General features: G+C 40.4%; 1 protein-coding gene across 1 annotated transcript; it reads left to right on the top strand.

The window, feature by feature from the left end:
* Positions 1 to 6,444: 6,444 nt before the first annotated feature.
* LOC146699713 (endothelial cell-selective adhesion molecule-like) lies at positions 6,445 to 14,622 on the top strand. Its single transcript, XM_085471459.1, has 7 exons — positions 6,445 to 6,499; positions 6,868 to 7,019; positions 9,464 to 9,656; positions 9,761 to 9,916; positions 10,103 to 10,225; positions 11,102 to 11,237; positions 11,713 to 14,622. The coding sequence occupies exons 1-7, from the start codon at positions 6,445 to 6,447 to the stop codon at positions 12,248 to 12,250; spliced, it is 1,353 nt and encodes a 450-aa protein (XP_085327585.1). The 3' UTR covers positions 12,251 to 14,622.
* The last annotated feature ends 6,397 nt before the right edge of the window (positions 14,623 to 21,019 follow it).

The raw sequence follows: 21,019 nt of genomic DNA, 5'->3' as shown, positions 1-21,019 counted from the left end.
TCCAAAGCTACATGTGTCCTACATTGCGTTTCTTTCTGCAGAGGAGCTTGCTTCCAATAAAAGCAGCAGGAACAAAGACAGGAAACAAATAAAAAGGAAAAAGTGAAAAACTGCAAAGCAGAAAAGCAGAAAAGGAGGAAACAGAGACTCAACGAAGGAAGATAAATAACAGGAAAAAAAAGAAGAAAATGTCATGGCTGTGTGAAGGCAGGCAGGAACCCAAGAGCAGGACTCACAGAGGCAAATGTGAAGTCAAAACACCCGTCTTTATTGGGAGTTTGCCGATTGAACAGAAAACTAACTAAACTGGGAAAGCAACAGACAGGAAACCGGGCAAACAGAAAAAACAGAGTAGAATGAAGAACGACGCAACGACGAGCAGGGTGAGACTCAGACACTAAATACAAGAGGTGAACAGGACTGAAAGGACACAGCTGGGAGACACGGCTGACACTGATTACACAGACGAGACAGGGAGAGCACAAAACTGAACACACTGACATAAGACACAGACCTTCAAAATAAAACAGGAAATGCACAGACTGGACTCAGAGACACAGTAACAGACAGAGAACAGAAGGAACACATGGGCAGAAACTAAACAGAGGGAACACAGAACCCAGTGTCCTACATGTAACATGCTCAGAGACTGAATCTCGGCTGGCCCCCTCTGACCCACGGACTTAGTTTCCTGCCACCAGGGACCTGTTTACCAGACTTCCCATATACCACCCGTGACCCAATATGATTGTGCATACAAGTGGAAAGCAACATATGTGTCTCATATCACTGGTACCTTGTTAGATGGTGATGATTGTGGTCTCACTGGTCGCAGACATGGAGGGAGTGGTCCTATTGGTTGGCTCCCACATTAGGAAGGCGGGGTTGGGGCCTTCCTATCACCATTGTGCTAACGTAATTATACAATAGCATTTACAACACCACCATCTTCAAATAGAAAAACACATTATGGAATGCTATCAGTTGTGTATTGGCCTCCCCAAACCCTGGACCTCAACATTAGTGAATAGTGGGATCATCTTGACAGAGAAGGGAAGGAAAGGCAGCCAACATCCAAAAGAAGAGCTTTGAATGCATGTCTTTATCCTGTCTTCCTTCTCACCCCAACCGGTCGCAGCAGATGACCGCCCCTCCCTGAGCCTGGTTCTGCCGGAGGTTTCTTCCTGTTAAAAGGGAGTTTTTCCTTCCCACTGTCGCCAAAGTGCTTGCTCATAGGGGGTCATATTGTTGATTGTTGGGTTTTTCTCTGTATCTATTATTGTACGATCTACTGTACAATATAAAGCTCTGTGAGGCGACTGTTGTTGTGATTTGGTGCAATATAAATAAAATTGAATTGAATTGAATTGAATTGAATTGAATTGAATTGTTCACACTGCTGACTCATGACTGTGTAGCAACACATAGTTCAAATCACATCATTAAGTTCGCTGATGACACGACCGTGGTGGGTCTCATTAGCAAGAACGACGAGTCAGCGTACAGAGAGGAAGTGCAGAGACTAACGGACTGGTGTAAAGACAACAACCTGTCTCTGAATGTTGACAAGACAAAAGAGATGGTTGTTGACTTTAGGTGGACACGAGGCGACCACTCACCGCTGAGCATCAACGGCTCCTCTGTGGAGATCGTCGACAGCACCAAATTCCTGGGCGTCCACCTGGAGACGGCCCTCGGCTGGTCCCTCAACACCAGCTCCCTGCACAAGAAAGCCCAACAGCGTCTCTTCTTTCTGAGAAGACTGAGAAAGGCCCGGCTTCCACCACCGATCCTGACCACCTTCTATAGAGGAACTATCGAGAGCATCCTGGGCGGCTGCATCACTGTCTGGTTTGGGAACTGTGCCATATCAGACCGCAAGACCCTACAGCGGATAGTGGGAACAGCAGAGAAGATCATCGGGGTCTCTCTCCCCTCTATTGAGGACATCTACACCACACGATGCATTCGCAAAGCCACCAGCATTGTGGCTGATCGGACACACCCCTCTCACACACTCTTCACACTCCTGCCATCTGGAAAAAGGTACCGAAGCATTCGGGCACACACATCCAGACTGTGCAACAGCTTTTTTCCACAAGCCATCCGTCTCCTCAGCAAAAAGGGACTGACTGATAAACACGCACACACACACATACACACACACTAACATTATCACTCAGCTTAACTCAACTACCTCAAAACATTGAGACTGGACTGACTAATCAACACAAGCACAAACACACTGACCTACACCACCAAACCATTGCACACACCAACCTGTAAATGGTCTTTTGCACAATATTATTACTGGACTTTCTGCACTAACTTCTGCACTTCCTAATTTTTGCTGCTACACTAAGGAATGTTTACTGTTCCTCCACTACCTCAACTCATCATCACAAAACCTTATTATTATGTTACGTTGTGTTTTTTTTTTTTGTCACACTGTCACTTGCTGCTCTTGTTTGCACATTTGCACGTGCACTTTGTTGTCTGCTGTCTGATAACAAAAAAAAAAAAGTCATCCTTAGATAGTTAGATAGTTTTTTGTTAATTTATGTTGTAATTTATGTTAGGTCAGTCTGTCTTGTCTCTGCTAGCCAGCTAACTAGGCCTCTTAGTTAGCTAGTTTAGAGTTTTCTGTTAAATTATGTTGTAAATTTATGTTGCATGTAGCACCTTGGTTCCTGGAGGAACGTTGTTTCGCCTCACTGTGTACTGTTAAACTGTATATGGTTGAAGTGACAATAAAGCCAACTTGACTTGAATTGAACTGAATTGAATGTCCTTCAAGAAGCCTGGAGAACTTTTCCTGAAGACTACTTTCGCTATAATAAAAAAAAAGAAAAAATTAAAGCAAAGGTAATGACTAGTTTGGGTGTTGTAGTCCTTTAATAATCAAGGAAAAGTAGTAAATCCACAATTTAAAAAAAAAAAAATGCTTTTATTATAAATAATCCTGGTGTGGATTAGTTACTTACACATCAAACCAATGTTTTACAGGCAGAACATTGCTCATCTGAGTTTTTACAGACCCAGAGTGAAATTCACACAAGTTCAGCTTTCATTACCTGATCAGTGCGCCACTGAAGCAGACCCACTCTGCTCTGTCTTTGAAGATTCACCATGAGAAATTGGCATTCCTTGCTCTAACTGTCCACAATATGAAAGTCACAGGAAAAACCGACATGTCTTTTTTTTTATGTTTGTTTGTTTGTTTTAACCCACTATGGTGCCACTTAAAATCCCTGTGTTTGAACAGTACACTTCAATTCTGCTTTAACAGCAATCCTTGATGTGCAGGGAAACATCAGGGTTAGCAAACTCACAACGCGAGTCTTCTTTCTCTGGGCCACATGTGTAATATTTATGTTTTTGTCCATCGAGCCACTCCATAGAGCTTCACCGCAAGTCATGATTAATTGCAGCAGAGAATAAACACCAGCCTTCAGACCAGCTGCAAAACAGAAAAATAAACACGTGGACAAAATGCATAAATTTGCTGTAATGTAAGTTAACAAAGTAAGTTACATACCGCAAAAGCCAATAGCTCCTCCAGTCACACAACCACTGTTGCCTTGGGGCAGACTGACAGAAGCGAGGCTGCCATATCGCGCCATCGGCCCCTCTGACCACCACCAGTAGGCGGCAGGTGAAGTGTCTTGCCCAAGGACACAACGACCGAGTCTGTCCGAGCCAGGGTTCAAACCGGCAACCTTCCGGTCACAAGCCGAACTCCCAACTCTTTGAGCCACGATCGCCCCAAAGTTTTCTCCACTTTGGATGCCTCCAGTGAGTTCTGGCAAATTCCACTGGACCCCAGCTGCCAAAAACTGACCACGTTCATAACTCCCATGGGCAGGTTTTGCTTCAGGCGTCTGCCATTTGGCATAACAGCACCCGAGATCTTCCAGCGGCTCATGAGCACTTTGCTCAAGGGCCTAGATGGGACTGTCATTGTGATGGACGACATACTGGTTTTCGGGGCTAAGAAAGAGGAGCATGACCAACGCTTAGATGCAGTATTACTGACAATCAAAGCATCAGACCTTAAGCTCAACAGGTCCAAGCAGCTATGGCCTGCATGCTGCACTGTTACAGGACCATGACGGGGAGTTTTGGCCTGTTGCTTTTTGTTCTCGCACTCTCACAGATGCAGAGAAAAGATATTCACAGATTGAAAAAGAGTGTTTAGCATCTGTCTGGGCCTGTGAACGTTTTTCCCGCTACATCCAAGGCATGGGTCATGTATGTGTACAAACTGACCATAAGCCCTTGGTGCCTTTGATCAACTCATACGACCTTGACCAAACACCACTGAGATGTCAGAGACTGCTGATGCGACTGATGTGATTCAGTGTCACTGCTGAGCATGTTCTCGGTAAACAGTTAGTGGTGGCGGACGCACTCTCCAGACATCCACTGCATGGATGCTATCAGTTCGAGACAGACAGCCGGGTCAAGGTATATGTGAGCAACGTAGTGACAAGCAAACCTATCAAGTCACATAAGTTGGAGGAAATTCACAGTGCTACACAGATGGACCCAGAGCTTCAAAAAGCAATCATTTTCATCAGACAAGGGTGGCCTTTGAGAATGGCAAAGAGTTCATCACTGCAAGGCTTCTATGCAGCCAGAAGCCACCTTTCAGAATCAGACGGTCTAGTGCTCTACCACGATCGCATTGTAATTCCCACAGCACTCAGACCCAGTGTCCTTGACCAATTACATGAAGGCCACCAAGGACTAACTAAATGTAGAGAGCGTGCAAGATCAACAGTGTGGTGGCCCACCATTGGACTTCAAATGACACACAAGGTGACATCATGCAACTTTTGCAGAGAGCACAAGCCTACACAGCGACGGGAACCCCTCGTGACTACTCCTCTGCCCAATGGCCCCTGGCAAACGATTGCAGTACTCGAAAAGACATTGTTGCCCAGTCCAGTCAATAGGGACACGGTTTGCCAAAGGGATGCTCCAAAGGGAGACTGAGGACTATCTCCTTTCTATGTTCTAAGGGCAGAATAATACCTTATCAGGACTGAGGGTAGTCTACCCCTGTGATGTCGTACGTTCTGACAACACTGTTTTATATTTAAAGTACTTTTGTTAAAGGGGAAGATGTTGTGAGATTTATTTTTCTTGTACTAGTAAGGCTACTATGGGGCCGGCCACTAGAGGTCGCTGGAACACTGTATGTTTTTGGAAAATTGATGTAGCCACGTACACTGGTGCTACAGTTCAATAAAAGTAGTCCGTGCTGAATAAACCCTGCGTCTTATTGCCTCCTATCATGACAGAGCTTGAGCAAGATCTTACTATTTCACAGATGTGGCGTATGGCTGAATTGTGTAAGCCTGATTTATACTGTCCTCAATAAATCTGTGTTTGTTTAATATAGGGCAGAAATATGATAAAATACTTATAATTGTAGAGTTTGTTTTCATGGAAAGTGAGAATTTTTTTTGTTTTGAAACAAATAATAATCATTTTTAAATAATCTCTTTAGTCACAATAAATTTGCAGTGAGCAGGAACATTGTGCACTGAATTCCTGTTTTTTTCTAAATGTAGGTATTATCAGCATCCGATAAAGATCCTTCTCAAAAAAAAGTCTTTGCCAAATTTTAGACACATTACAGAAACATAAGAGCTTCTAAAAGCATCTTGGCCATTTGGCAGCTGTTGAAACACATCCAGACATATTGGAATATTAGGATATATATTATTGGACTGGAATATTAGAAACTACATGTGTATCCCCAGTCAAAATTGCACTCACACAGTAGTCCTGAGGAAATAAACATTTTTGTCTGTCTTTTTTGATAACTTGTAAAAGTCAAAGTTTCCAAAGAATAGATTCAAATGAAAAAAGAAAAAGAAAAAAACTTGTGTAATTTATCAGGAGTGATCATACTAAATGCAAAACAGAAGCAAATGAACACACAACTGGGGTAGAATGTTTATTAGAATTTGCAATTAGCGATGTAACATTCACCTACATGACACAAAGGAAGTCATAAATATGCTAATATGCACAACTCTGTTGAAATGAGCTTCTTTCATCGGGGGATGATATCCACTGATATATCTCCATGTAGTTGGATAGGGATGAATGCACAGATACCTGTCACTCTGATGACACAGTAAATAAAAGTACAAAATAAACAGAGTCCATATCAAATATTTAGATACACGTAAAAAGAAATTAGAAATAAGTCAGAAGAGCACTGGATAATTAGCAAAAAGCAAAAAGTAAAGAAAAAAAGCTTTGTAATTCACTGCACTGCACCCGTAATAGTATTGTTTCCGCTCCTGTACACGGAGTATCAATGGCAATTATTAAAAAGAAGCTAAGCAGATCCTCATTAATCTTATAATATCATTCTGCTTATAACCTTTTTATTATAAAAAATATGACATCAAACATGAAACAGGCATGAGAAACAAAGAACAATCCAAACAGGTTTCCTGCTGCACCTTCAACTGTACAGGTAATGATTCAGAGTCAGAATTCAATTCAATTGAATCACAACATTAAGGCAGTTTATACTGTAGGATAAACCCTGCGGTATTACATAGAACATTCTAGCAACTGGAGCAAGCACTTGGTGACAGTGGGAAGAAAAAAACCTCTTTTAATAGGAAGAAGCCTCTGCTCTGGGAGCGACGGCTTCTTCTTCTACCACGTCTGGTTGGCTGTGAGGGGGGCAGACAAAAGACACACTGTCTGAGAGACAGAGATTAACAATAGAAATTAATATAGAGATTACAATTATTGATTACATGTACAGTGGTGTATAAAAGTAATAAAAAACTGTGATTTTTACAGTGTGTTTTTTCCCTTTCTTCCTTCATCCAGGCATATGGGCCAACTTTTTAATACCCCTGAAAAATGGAGAAGTGATCGAGGGTCAGTATGTGGAGCTGCAGGCCCGGTACACTGGCGGCAACCCAAATTCCAAGAGTATCGCCTGGAACTTTTTGATGCCTAACACCAGCCAGATGAAGATGGTAAGGAAACAATTACACTTAAGTCTAATATACTGTATATCAAGCCAAGACAAGAAAAGACTTAAAGGTTTCTAATACTACTGTGCTGTGCAGATAGATGATCCAAAAGGAGGATCACAATCAAATAGATTTAGGGGAAGAAAGAGAACTCAGGAAGGAAAAGGATACAGGGTATTTTTTTTATTATTTCCCTTAGTGTCTCACCTTACTTTACTCTTTACAGGAAGAAACATTCATTAAATGTAAAAACATTTTCACTGATAAAAGAACAAAACTTAACTGCAATCTATTCAGAGTCGTATGTGTTTAGACAAGATAAAGTGAGCAATTCCCCTCTGACAAATTGTTCAATTCTATTGTATTTTATTTATACAGCACCAAATCACAACAACAGTCACCTCAAGTCACTTTATAGTGTAAGGTAGATCCTACAATAATAGAGAGAAAAACCCAACAATCATATGACCCCCTATGAGCAAGCACTTTGGCAACAGTGGGAAGTAAAAACTCAGTTTTAACAGGAAGAAACCTGCGGCAGGACCAGGCTCAGGGAGGGGCGGGGCCATCTGCTGCGACCAGTTGGGGTGAGAGAAGGAAAACAGGATAAGACATGCTGTGGAAGTGAGACAGAGGTTAATAACTAGAAATAATATGTATATAAACACATAGTGAGCGAGAAAGGTGACATCATCATGGGAATCCTCCAGCAGCCTCAGCATAACTCAGGGTCACCTGATCATGCCCTAACTGTACTACTTTAGCAAGAAGGAAACTCTGAATCCTAATTTTAAAAGTAGAGATAGTGTCTGTCTCCCCAATCCAAATCTGGTTCCACAGAAGTGGGGCCTGAAAACTGAAGGCTCTTCCTCCCATTCTACTTTTAAATGAACTAGGAACAACAAGTAAGCCTACAGTCTGAGAGCAAAGTGCTCTAATGGGGTGGTATGGTACTAATTATGTAAGTAACTAAAATTTGACAAAGTGATATTTTTTCCAAACTGCTAATATATGTTTCCTATGCATAATATAATAATAGTAATATGGAGAAAATAATTGACAAGAACCTATTGTGCCTTTTCCAGCTCTTGGTTTTGTTTTTGAATGCTATTAGAGTTGCTTGGCATCATTTGTAGTTGAAAGTAATCATAAATACCAATGCATGAGTTCTTAGTGCAGCCCCTCAGTTCATCTTCTCTCTTAAACAGACAGTTTTTGCTCCTCACCGTTCTTACCTTTAAGGTAACAGGCGATGATGCGTTTAGATCACTGTGGAGTGATTTTGGCCCACTCTTCTTTGCAGAATGCTTTAATTCTTTCACATTGGAGGGCTTTTGAGAATAAACGGTCTGTTTAAGGTCTTGCCAAAGCATCTCAATCAGATTTAAGTTTTTTTCTTTTGCTGCTATGTTCTGGATCACTTTCCTGGTGCATAACTCAAATGTAATTGAACTTCAGAATACAAGCTGATGGCAGGAGATTTTCCTTCAGGATTCTCTGGTATAAAGCAGAATTCAAGGTTCCATCAGTTACAGCAAGTGATCAAGGTCCAGACCATCAGGTGACTAGATTACTCAAAGAAAACAGATTTTAATCTAAGAACATCTTTACTTTTTACTGTAAATGATGCATCTGCCTTGAACCGTTCTATTTATACTGTATTTCAGCCCCTTCCACTGCAGAGATACATATGCTGGAACTAGGTTTTATATCAGGCTTCTTTTGTTGTGTTTTGTTTTTTATTGTACAAGAGCCATATTCGTTAGAATGTAGTATTTATCTAACAATACAGACCTGCATAATTTGTGTTAATTAAATTGCAGAGAATGAGAGCTGAGAATTTATAGATCAGGTTCAAGAACATTAATATTACTGTTTAATTTGGCCTTATAGGTGGAAATGTGAAGGTTAGATTTAATTTTATTCACAACTGAACATAGAAAACATGTCCAATGTTTAAACTGAGAACGTACCTTTTTAAAGTGTGGGCTGTGAGTCCGCCGTGCACTGTTTACCTCACCTGCCGATATGCGTCATGTGTAGTTGCTTTGGAGGAGGCTGTAAAACTTTGTGTAGAGTCCAGTAAAGGTTGATGAGTCAGTGAAGCTAACTTCTGTCCAATGTCAGTGATACTAAGGTGAGTTGTTGAAGATGTCCTGAACTTTCCTCTGTAAGCACTGCTGATTTTACCAGTGTTAGTGAAACTTTCTTTTCTTTAAAGTCTTGCACTTGGACATTTAGCAAATAAATCTCTGGAAATGTTTTGGATAAATACAAAGTCCATTACATCCCTGACCTGGATGTCAGTGACACAGGTCAGTGATATCTGTTATGCACAACTACTTCTTCGTGTGCTTTCTTTTATGTACTAAAAGACCCCAAAAAACCCCCTTTTTTTAATCTTCTTTTTGTTTCATGTGACGCTTGCTTTCTGTCCTTCTGTCCAGATCATCTCCTACACCGACAACGAGGTGAAGGTGTTTGACGGACAGTTTAAGGGCCGTGTCGGTTTCCTACATCAGATGCCATCATCAGATGTGTCGTTCTACATCAACAACACCCGGGAGTCCGATTCAGGAAGCTACATCTTTCAGATTGTTAATGATGGTATTACTGAAACGGTTACCCTGGATGTGAAAGGTAAGGGAAATTCACCCGTTGCACAGCTGTACTTCTCAGATTCACTGTGAAACAGTAAAACAGAAAGTCTTGTAATAAAACATTACATAATCCTCTCCCCTCAGTCCCTCCTTCTGTTCCGAAGTGCTCTATGACAGGGAAGCCAGAGGTAAAAGGAAATGTTACTCTGATCTGCATGTCCAGCTCTGGGAAACCTATTCCTTTGTACAAGTGGAAGAAAACCAGCCCCACCTCTGAGGTCTTCTTCTCACCCATGCTCAGTGAGTGCACAGCGAAAAAACAAAGAGTCATTGTTTGCTATAAATGTGAATTATTGATAGAAAAAGCAGCCTGCACACCGTCTTTTGGGATTGTCACTTAGCACATCTTTGAGAACTGTTATACATGTGAAATAATGTGTCTTCATGTGTGTTTGACTGTCTTTTCCATGTAAACTGCTGTGTTAGATGAGAAGACTGGCACTCTGAAGCTGAACAACCTGAGCAGCAACATGTCGGGGAAATACGTGTGCACAGCCAGCAACACGGTGGCAGAAAAGAGCTGCGCAATCGACCTGCACATTACCAACTGTACGCAGCAAGTGTAACCCTGGTTATGGTTTATTAATAAAAATAAGTGATGAAAAATAGTTATGGACCACACATTCAGATACACTATTATCAAGCATGAACAGCGAGCATCGATGTAATTAATTATTTCTGTTGGACACGATCATATCCTACTAATTTCTTATGACTGCTGACACGTCATAGGAAAACTAAATGAATATGCAGCGAACTTTCTTACATATATATTAAAATATTACAAATATACAATAATTTAGCAAAAGTATCATTATAAACCCCTATCACTCATGACTTACACAGATTCAAAGTAAAAAACAAACCCTGTTTGCCAGACATGTTTAACGTTGCTAGCATAGGGCTGTGACATTTTACATTGTAACCATTAGCTTAGCTGACTTTTCTATTCAGCAGCTAAGAAAATTATACTTTTGTCAAAGTTGGCTGAATTTGTCTTACTTTAACATGAGTCTGGACAGTCAACCATGCCCAACACAACCTAGCGTCCTGGGAATATATAATGTTGCAGAAGCCTGAAAACAATGGACAGCGGTAAATTAGTGATCAACATCGCAGCATTATTGTAGTGTCTTTACATTACAATATAAAGCGCCTTGAGGCAACAGCTGTTGTGATTTGTCCCTATATAAATGAAACTGAATTGTAGCTTAAAACTGATTTGCTAGGCCACAGCACAACTGGTCACCTGATTAGTCCATCTCTATGTCAAACAGAAAGGACATCTTTACATGACTCGAATATAAAACATTAATCTGCTTTTCTAGCCAGTGCTGTACAAGTACTATTGATTCTACACGAAATGAGGTAATAAAAGTGTTTTTAAATTCTTTGAGATAGTAATTGTATGTTCTTTAATTCCAGCCAATAAAGTGGGGGTGATTGTTGGTGCCACAGTTGGCTCAGTGGCTGGCTTCATCTTCCTCCTTTTTGTGTGCCTCGCTTTTGTCTTCGTGATAAGGAGAAGAAACAACGAGGATGACTTGGCCAATGAAATCAAGTGAGTCAGTGTGGCTTAAATGCAAGCAGAATTTTATCATTTAAAATTCGTAACAGCATCTCAGCTGGCCAGCAGATCTGAACCAGGACCCTTTTGCCACAGTGCTAAACAGTGTCAGTTCAGGCAAGTCATAAGTGGCAGCGTTGGTAGATGAAGTTCTTGTTGCTGCTGCTTTGAATCAAATTCATTTTAGTCCTTTGCAGATGACCCAGGTTTTACTTTTGACATGTACCAATTGCACAGGAATGCACATTTTGATCTTGCACATTTCTCAAACTAAAGTGATTCTATCACACCTGTTTAAGAAGCCTGTTTTTCAGATTTAATTTTCATATCCTGTGATAGCAGAAACAAATTACCATAGTTTCAAGATTTAATGAAGTACTCCATTTCAGTGTTACTGTGAACTAATTATGCATTTCTAAAAGTAATCTACACGCCACAAATAAGTAATCCTGCACCTCGATGTCTACAGGGAGGATGCTCAGGCTCCCAAGCGTGTGTCATGGGCTAAGAGCGGCATGGGTTCTGACATCATCTCCAAGAATGGCACCCTGTCCTCCATCGCCTCCAGCCCACACCACAAAGAGTCCTCCCATCACCACAACAACCACCACCACCACCTGCAGCAGTATCCACAGCGCCCCCCCTCAGACACTGCATCCATCATCACCGCCACAGGCAGCAATGCCGGCTATAGACCGTCCCGCCACCAAGGGGCCTCCACTCCCACCCATTACAGCTACAACAACAACACCACCCTGCCACGTGAACAGCCATTGTCCCCCGAGGCCGGCAGCAATGGCGGTTCCATGCCCAGACCCGAGCGCTACACCCAGTTGCCTCAGGCACAGGCGCTGCCGCAAACGTACAACCAGCCTCGGCTGCAGCTCCAGACCGCTCCCTCCCCGCCACCACTACCCACCTCCACCATCATGGCCTCCAACATCACCCGAATGGGAGGCGTGCCCATTATGGTTCCTGCACAGAACCAGGCCGGATCTCTAGTCTAGCATGAGCTAAGGGAATACTCTCACAAAGGATCAATTGCTGATTTTTCAAAGGGACTTTAATATTTAGCAAAGAATTCAAAATGAAAGGTCATTTACTGATGCCAACAAGCTCTCAGACACACTGTTTACTTCCTTTAAGAATACTTACTTATAGTTCTTTTGTACTCTGTATGCACTGTACACATTTGAAACTATGTATAGATATGATTTTCATACATTTGTCCAGTATCATCTTTTCTACTTTATGGATTTTAATGTTTTCATTTTTCATATTTAGATTTTTAAATGTAATTTCTTCCAAACTGTTTTCCTCCTGCCATTTACTAACCGCAGCTGGAACGCTGTGTGTGCTAATCTCACGGACAGAAAAAAAAGAGCACCAGCATGCTACACTTTATCCATTGTCTTTATTTAGAGAAACTACCTGAAGGACTCATAGGTCATTACTGTTTAAGAAGGAGAATGTTGCTCATAAACACTGGGTTTAATCTATGTATTATTAACTCTATTTCAGCACCAGACATCAAAAGACAACATAATGTGTTGTGTGATAAAGTTTGCCCTTGCAAAGTATCCTAATCCTTTTTTTTGGCTTTGCTTCTGTTGGGTTTTCAACTTGCTTTCAAAATGCTTTTAAACTCACTTCTTTAAATACAGATGAGCAAAAGCTTCTGATAATACTGAGCTGTTTAGGACTGCAGAACAGTAAATTTGCTTATATTCTTGACTAGTACTAATAACCAGTGCATCTTATTGAATGCAGAACAATCAGTTGTTCTGCATTCAATAAGATGCAACACAAATTATTTGTGCCACTCCAAAAACACAATTTCTGTCCACTATAAAGGAGAACATCACAGCCTGATACCTGCAGGTCTGACAGCAGCAGGTGTATCACTCCTGTTTCTACCTGGAGACAGCAGTCGCCTCATTGTTCTGACACACAACACAAAACTATCCACAACACTACACACTAACTACACACTCCAAACACGCTAAACGTCACAAAACTCTCTCTCTCTCTCTCTTTTTCGTTAGACAGTGATCATGATTACCGTCCGCGGGAGCGCGCGCAGCTACTTAACGCTGTAGCGTCCACATTACTTACAGCTACTTCCATGCAACTGATATAAGATGCAGTAAGCTGAACACAGCTTCAATCGTCTGTTTGTTGAAAAATAGTAACGGAGCGCATTTTCTTGTTAGTAACTGTAACGGCGTTGTAACGATAGGAATAGTAATTAGTTAGATTACTCATTACTGAAAAAAGTAATGCCGTTATTCCCATCACTGCTAATAGCTAATAACTAATCATTTAAAGTTGCCTGCAGCATTCAAATTGTAAATATGTGAATTTTGGGGGGTAATTGGTAGCACGTTGTTGAGTTTTTGGCTAAAAACCTAAAGACTCCATCAACATTATTGCAGGACCATCAGTCTTGCACTACAGATATTCCTGGAATCTCGACCTCTTTAGACTTTCTTTATGCACCTTGGAAGTTAACAAATGTGTTTCAGTTTGCTTCTAATCTGAAACAAATAAACTAGATTTGGTTCAGAAACTATTTTCCATTTCCAAAACGTGTGGACATATTTTGAATAAAAACTGCTGTGAGGGAGGCACTGTTTTGTAAAAATCACATTTGTAAGAATGTATCCAAATAGCTAAGGTCATTTTAATACACTGAATGATTCCAGAACTTCTTTTCATTAGTTAAGAACTAAAACTATTTATTATGTTTTTACACGTTAGCGCTATTTGTAATGTCTGTTGTTACTGAATATGATTTCGATTTGGAAAAGAGAAGAAAGTGTGGTCATATTCTGCTGTAGTGTAATTACACTGGAGCATATGTTTGTTATTTAAGCTTTTGGTTAATGTGCACAGATATTTTTACAATTATTTACATGACATTCTGAGATGAAGGCTGATGAGGTTGAAGGAAAACATACTGTAAAAGCATCTCATGCAAACCACTTGAGAATATAAGCTCAAGACTAAAGTCAAGATTTCATGAGGGAAGTTGAAAGAAAAGAGGAAATCTGTTTGCTGTGCATTTAAGACTCTGTGTCCTTTAAAAGTGTACATTATGGACATTCAAATGTATTCAACGCAAGCCTTTATTTTTATATTGTACATGTATAAAAAGCACATTAAGAAAAGTGAAAGAAGTGCTCACTATCACACTGAGTTATAAACCAGTGTGGATTGTATAACTGCTGTGGACAAATTGGTGGCCAAACAAATATGCTTATTTATACAGACGGCCTAAACTGTAGACAATAATGTGCAGTGTGCACTTGTATCTTCCATATTTATGTTCATTGAAAATGCCTTGTATTATATTTTCAATTAAAATTTAAAAAGATCAGCTGTTTGTGAGTTTTGTTTTATTCTTGTTTTCCAAGTTTTACCAATTTTGTCTTCTTGGCAAGCTTGTAGAAGGAAGGAAGGATTGATGACTGAGCTTGAAAGGACACAGGGTTTTCCTTTGGCGTTTTTTGTTAGAAAAAAGCTGACAAGGATCTGTCATTAAACAATCCAGCACCAAGAGAGGACCAGCCACTCCTTTAAGTAGCGGTTCAGGACAATGTCATCACAGGCGTGTGGAAGTGTGGAACCAACAGGCAGAAAATCTCCACTAAGTCCCGCTGCTGCACAAAAACAAGCACACACACGTAAACACACAAACCAGGATAGCAGAGGAATTGAGTAGATAGCTGAGGTGGAGAGATGGACAGGAAGTAGGAGGTCAGCATGGAGAGGACAGAGGGAACAGATACAGAACTGATGAATAATCAGCAAATACAATGATGTCAAAAGTATGACAATCCCTTAAAAACATCCTGGGATCAGAGCTTTCTGTGTGAACTGAAAAAGATTCTTCATCTTTTTGCCAAACACATTTCGTTTTTCCAAGATCAGACCTATGCATCCTCTATAGCAGGGGTGGGCAACTCCAGGCCTCGAGGACTGGTGTCCTGAGACCTCTACTGAACCCGCAGTACTTCAACACAGCTCACACTGTTACACTGGAGGCATAAAAATAACCCCTAAAAAGAACAAACCCGGTGATTCTATCAGCTGTAATGGTATCATCTGTCCACAAGGTGTCAGATTTTATTGGTCGATTCACTGAGCAACCCTTTGATATCCATAAAGCTAAAACACTTCACAGCCTGATTGTTTGCTTTGCAACAATCCCACCAACTTCATATGTCTACATTATTGCTGTTGAGAGTTTGATGAGCCAGTACCTTCTGCTTCTGCATAGTCTTTATACAGCAATAAACAGCTGTGAATGTTATTGTGTATGAATTTTCTAGAATGAGGCTGTAGAGGTGCTACATAAATCCCAGTGAGGTTCAGCCTACCATGTTGTACTGGATGGGAGACGAGGAGGAAAGAAGCAAGCCTGCTGGAGAAACTCACACTGATTTACAACTGAAAGAAAAAAGTGCAAAAACAGAGAAAAGCCTTACATAAATGAAGAGCTTTCCCCCTCTGCTCCTCCTTCATCAGATCTCTTTCTGGTACAGGAAAATTCAGAATCGATTCGTGTTTATGGATGGATTTATGTGGATGGACCAAAGAAGTTCAAATGAAACATGGAAGCACATAACGGAGTGAGTAGAAACTAGGAAAGTGCTCAAAGCTTTAGCTGTGTGTGAAAATTAACCAAAACAACAATAATGTTTGTCAGGTTACATGGATGAAAATCATCACTTCATAAGATCACTCAGGAGTAACATGACTAAGTACAAGTTCCTGTTTGACTCTAAAAAAAACAAAAAAAACTTCATATTTGAAAGTCCTGAAGTGCACAGTGTCATGTAAAAAAATTAGACTCTAGAAGTAAAAATAGTATTTTATATTCAGTCCTGTATTTAAGAGGGATCCAGTGCAGAGGAGCCAGTGTAGGAGAAAAATGCTCTCCCTTTCTGTTCCCTGTCATTTTTGCTTTGATTTTTAGGAAATCCTGAAAGTAACAAATTACAGTAGTCAACAGGGAAGCAGCAAAGTCTTAAACACCAGATGTGCTTATCCGGGATTTAAATCTTGAAGTTGGATCAGTGACTCTTGGCTGAATGTCCTGGAGCTGTATGTGAGGCATTCAGGGAACACCAGTCAATCGCAGCTACATTGTTAGCAGAGATTATATTCTTCATGAAATGAACAAAATACAATTACTATTCTCTTAAACAAGCAAAAAGGAAAACCCACAAAAAACAACCATGCTGAGTAAGTTTTTAAAATGTCCTTATAAGATCCCAAAAGATTGACTCTGTAAATCTCAACGTAGCGTTTTCAGTGGGAGAAACATTTTGTCACTCAACCAAGTCACTTCTTCAGTCTCAGCTGGCTACAGGTTTCCCCAACCTTTTAAACAGTACATTTCCACAATGACTGAAACTAGCACCACTGACAAACAATCGGCTGTGAGGTCAGTTCCTTGATCATTAACATGCAAATTGTCTGAGACTAAGAAAGTCACACATGTGCAAATAAGTCTAGGTTAGGTTCCCCCTGTGTCATTGTCCTCTGTGTACCTTTGTGTGTGTGTGTGTGTGTGTGTGTGTGTGTGTGTGTGTGTGTGTGTGTGTGTGTGTGTGTGTGTGTGTGTGTGTGTGTGTGTGTCCCCTCTTTTTCTGTCTCATCTCCCTTAACTGTTTCCGTTGTTTAGAGCACAGGATTTCCTTCTGTGCCACCTAAAGTTACGTAATATTAGCTGCGCTGTTCTGGCTTCTTTTTTGTAAGCCAATTGCAATTCCTTTGTGCCTTGATGCTTGCATAATATTTTTGCTTTCATTTATGCTCATGTTGCTTTATTATCCATCCATCCTCTTCAACGTATCCTTATCAGCCAGTAATGCAATTCATCCTGATCGGTGATTGGTCAAAAGTCTAGGGTGGCAGAAGGGGGGAGAAGAGGCTTGTGATTGGTGAAAAATGTGCAATAAAGGAGACTTCTCTTTTCCATTTCTCTTTTTTTCTTTATCAGGTGATGTCTCCAGCTCCTTTATCTCACCTGATGCCTGGACTGCCGTCTGTGGACTTCAGTATGATCACAACGTGTTATTTATGTATTTTGACTGACTTACAATGACAGGACAGTAAGCATTATCAGTGCACATGCAATAAAAGCATGTAGTTGTCACTCGAACATTGATGAGGATTTTCCTTTGGCTCTTTTGAACCAAAACAGGTTGGAAAATCCCCTGAAATTAAGAGCAATCGAGAATGAATTGCTTTCTTCTCTTCTGTGTTATTATGATGTGCAAAGACTAGCCATAAAAGGAGTCTTTTAGGTTGCCCCGATGAGACGATGTAATATATTTATTTTATATTTATATATATTTTCCACTTTTATACTGGAAAATGTGAAGGATTATTTATACCATTGTACTAGTCATTTACAGACATGCAAGAAATTAAATGCATACCGTGAACTCTTGACCCGCACACGAAGAGACATTGTTGCACTTTGCTGCCATGTTAGGGTCCACTTGTCAAAGGTCAAAGAGTTGTAAAATCACGACAAAGATGCTATGAGAGATTATGTTTGTCCTGTGACAAAATATTTGAAGAGGGGTCACTGAATAGTTCATTATGAAAATGTTGTGATCATATACCTTTCACAGTCACTCGACCTCAACCAAGACTATTTGGGGGAAATTTGACTGTCATAACAGATAGATATTAGCTTTGTTATTGTTTCCGAATCAATTCCAGGAAACACTGAAGCTGTTGCAGAGGCATGTGTTGTACAAATACTTCAAAAACTTGTGTTTGCCACCTGCTTGTACACATTGCTTCTGTGGTTCCGGTCTGTTATGTGTTTTGTTATGGAAATTTTAACAATAACCTGCAACACACCCAGTGAGCTTGATTTGAAGTGGGTTTAATAAACACATTGCAATGTAGAGAGAGCATCCCAGTGAAACACTAGGATCATCCCACTATCTATTTAACGTCTCCCATTACAATGGCCTCACTGTGTTAACATTCCACATGCATGTAAACTGGTGATGGGAGTGCTCTTACTATAGTAAAGTGAGAAAGTGATATTACTATAACTAATGTGATATGATTAAACATGTGATTACTACATGAGAAAAGAAGTTTGCCTCCACAGTTTCTACATAGTTTTGTCTTCTGAGCCTGTTGGCAGAGAATGCTATTTGTGTGCAACTTAATAAAAACATATCAAACATATTTCTCTTTCTATAGATTTTATTTATTTATACTTGTATGTTTTGTCAGTGCCCTTACGATTATTGTGGTGCTGATTCAAAGAAGATCAGTAAGTCTAAGGCAGATTAAAGCCCAACTTAGGCATTCATTAAGTGAATCCACAACTCACTGTTACTATAACACAGGACACTTCATTAAAGTGGATGAAACAGGAATACAGGAAAACAGCACTGCAGGGTAGTCAATCAGTGAACTTGATTATGAATCCAATGCAAGGGGCTTTACATAATCAACTGTGTACAAAAAGTCAATAGTCCCTGTCAGGTACGCTGGAATCATACACGTTACCATCAACAGTATCATTGTGAATGTTACACACTTAAAGAAAGTTTACAATGAGCAACATGTACTGACAATAGCCATACACAGGTAAATGTGTAGTAAATGGTAATGCAGTAAATCTGCCTAGTACGATATTAAATACACGAACACTTACGACTTCATATATGTCACATCGTTTGTAACGAGCCACGGAAAGCACCACCGGGCACTGCAGACGTGAAGGCGCGTGGATACCGTCTGTGCCTGTGAATTTTTCTGTTTTGAGGACGGCTTCTTTTACCTGTCACTACAGATGGTCTGTTTATGTTTTGATTGAGAGCCTTTTTTTGGGCAGCTGAAGAGGAGAAGTCTATCTTATGGCCAACCTCTGGCTGTATCTTGGTCATATTACCCAGCAAAATCAAGTATGCAGGTTCATCTGTAACAGTCCTTGTGCCACAGATCCACACTGTTGCTTCTACTTTAAACAGAAGAGCAGAGACATGGGTGCAGGTCTCCGCGACTCCGGCCATACAGCTGCAGTGGGCGGCTTCAACCTTCCCTGTGATGCTCACAATGACCCATGGCTGCAATGCTGGATGATTCAGTCTTTGAGAGTGCAGTACCTGAAACACACACAGGCAAAGTTCAAGACACGAACTTTAATAAGCCAAGGCCGACACAAATGTGTTGTGTCTACGTTCAAATACATTAATCATAAATGTAACAACTAAAGTGTTTTTATGTATCCATATATAGAAAGCTGCATGTTATATTTTAAATCTGCATGTTTCTTTTTAGAAACCTATCAGCAAAAAACTTAAGTATGTAATGCAAGGATGTAATCACTTTCAAGAGTGAGAAAGCATAAAGTTCGACTTTAAGTGACAATTGTGGACACTTAATATGATAAGGCGATTCTGCAGGTCATTAATCAATGTATAAAACTAAAATAAAATGTGTCACTAAAATGTATTTAGTGACACAGCACACAAACACGGAAGCAAGATGTGTAATTAGGATTATTTATAATAAATATGAATTAATTAGTGTAATTTCATTAACCATAGAGAATAACTAAATCCTTCAGGACAATGTCACATCAGTGCACTGAACTCACTATGGCATCCATCTAACAGAGCTTCCACATGTTCTCACTGTAATTTCCCCTCATGAATGAATTTATGCTGCACTAATCTGAATGTTCGGAGGGAAATCAAACGCATTTTACTCGTAGTACTCAAGCTGACTTCACTTGGTTTGAATGACGGCGTACTCACAATTGCACCCAGTCCTTGGTGAATTGGATGTGCGCCTCCAGAGATTTATGACGGCGAAACTGGTGCGCCGTGTATGCGCTGACTTTACAGACAAGGTACGAGAACAGATCATGCTAAGTCAACAGCGGTTTGGTCTTCAGGGTTTCTACTCCACTTTCATACGGGTCCACATTTCCGATGCACGCTACTTTTTGCAAGTACCGTCTCTTTGCATGTGGACACAAACTGTCTCTACACCGTCCTTTTCATTTTGAGCTACAGTGTGTTTGTTTTGATTCGTGCCCTGGTGCTCCCACAATGCATTGCGGCGTTACGTCAACTCCAAAGCCCGTTGCGTGCAGGAGAATATGCGCATGCGCATTGCCATGGTGATTTTAAACGTGCAAAAATTCTGTTTAGTAGTTGTTGCTGTTTCTTTCTTTCTTTCTTTCTTTCTTTCTGTCACTATAATTCATTCAAGGCTTTGTGGGAAATGCTTCTCCTGTAAAAGTTTCAGTCACCGGCGACATTTTTTCATCAGCAGAACGTTGACCGTCATCACAATGAACCAAATTCGATGACGTCACAAAAGTCAGCTCAAACCACAACCAATCAAAATCTTGACTTTGATCTGAAAATTCTTAAATAGCCGTTAGTTCGCAGTGTTCCTCACAGCAATCAGTTGCGATTAGTTCACATTTGCTTCGTGTTTTTAAACAGTTTCCTAAAGAGATTTAAACTCTTTTTCAAGGACATTTTAAAAGTTCTGTACCAATCAGCTAAAGTTTGACAGCTGTACCGACCAGTTTCCTCCAGTCTATTAAAGCAGACTGTTTTCAAAAAATGGATAGAGGAGACGGCTCACAAAACCATGACGATGGTGAACAAAACCATGTTGGTGTAGGACTAGCAGTCAATGAGCTGCTTTTGGCACTGCTGCAACAGGGAAATCTTAGAGCAGTTGACAGGATGTTCCCCTGGATTGAAATCAAT

Source organism: Copadichromis virginalis, linkage group LG10 (genome assembly GCF_057382275.1).
Source record: "Copadichromis virginalis isolate Kocher_CV1m ecotype Utaka linkage group LG10, C_Virginalis_male_GT1.1, whole genome shotgun sequence".
NCBI lineage: Eukaryota > Metazoa > Chordata > Actinopteri > Cichliformes > Cichlidae > Copadichromis > Copadichromis virginalis.
This window is presented reverse-complemented; position numbering and strand designations above follow the sequence as displayed.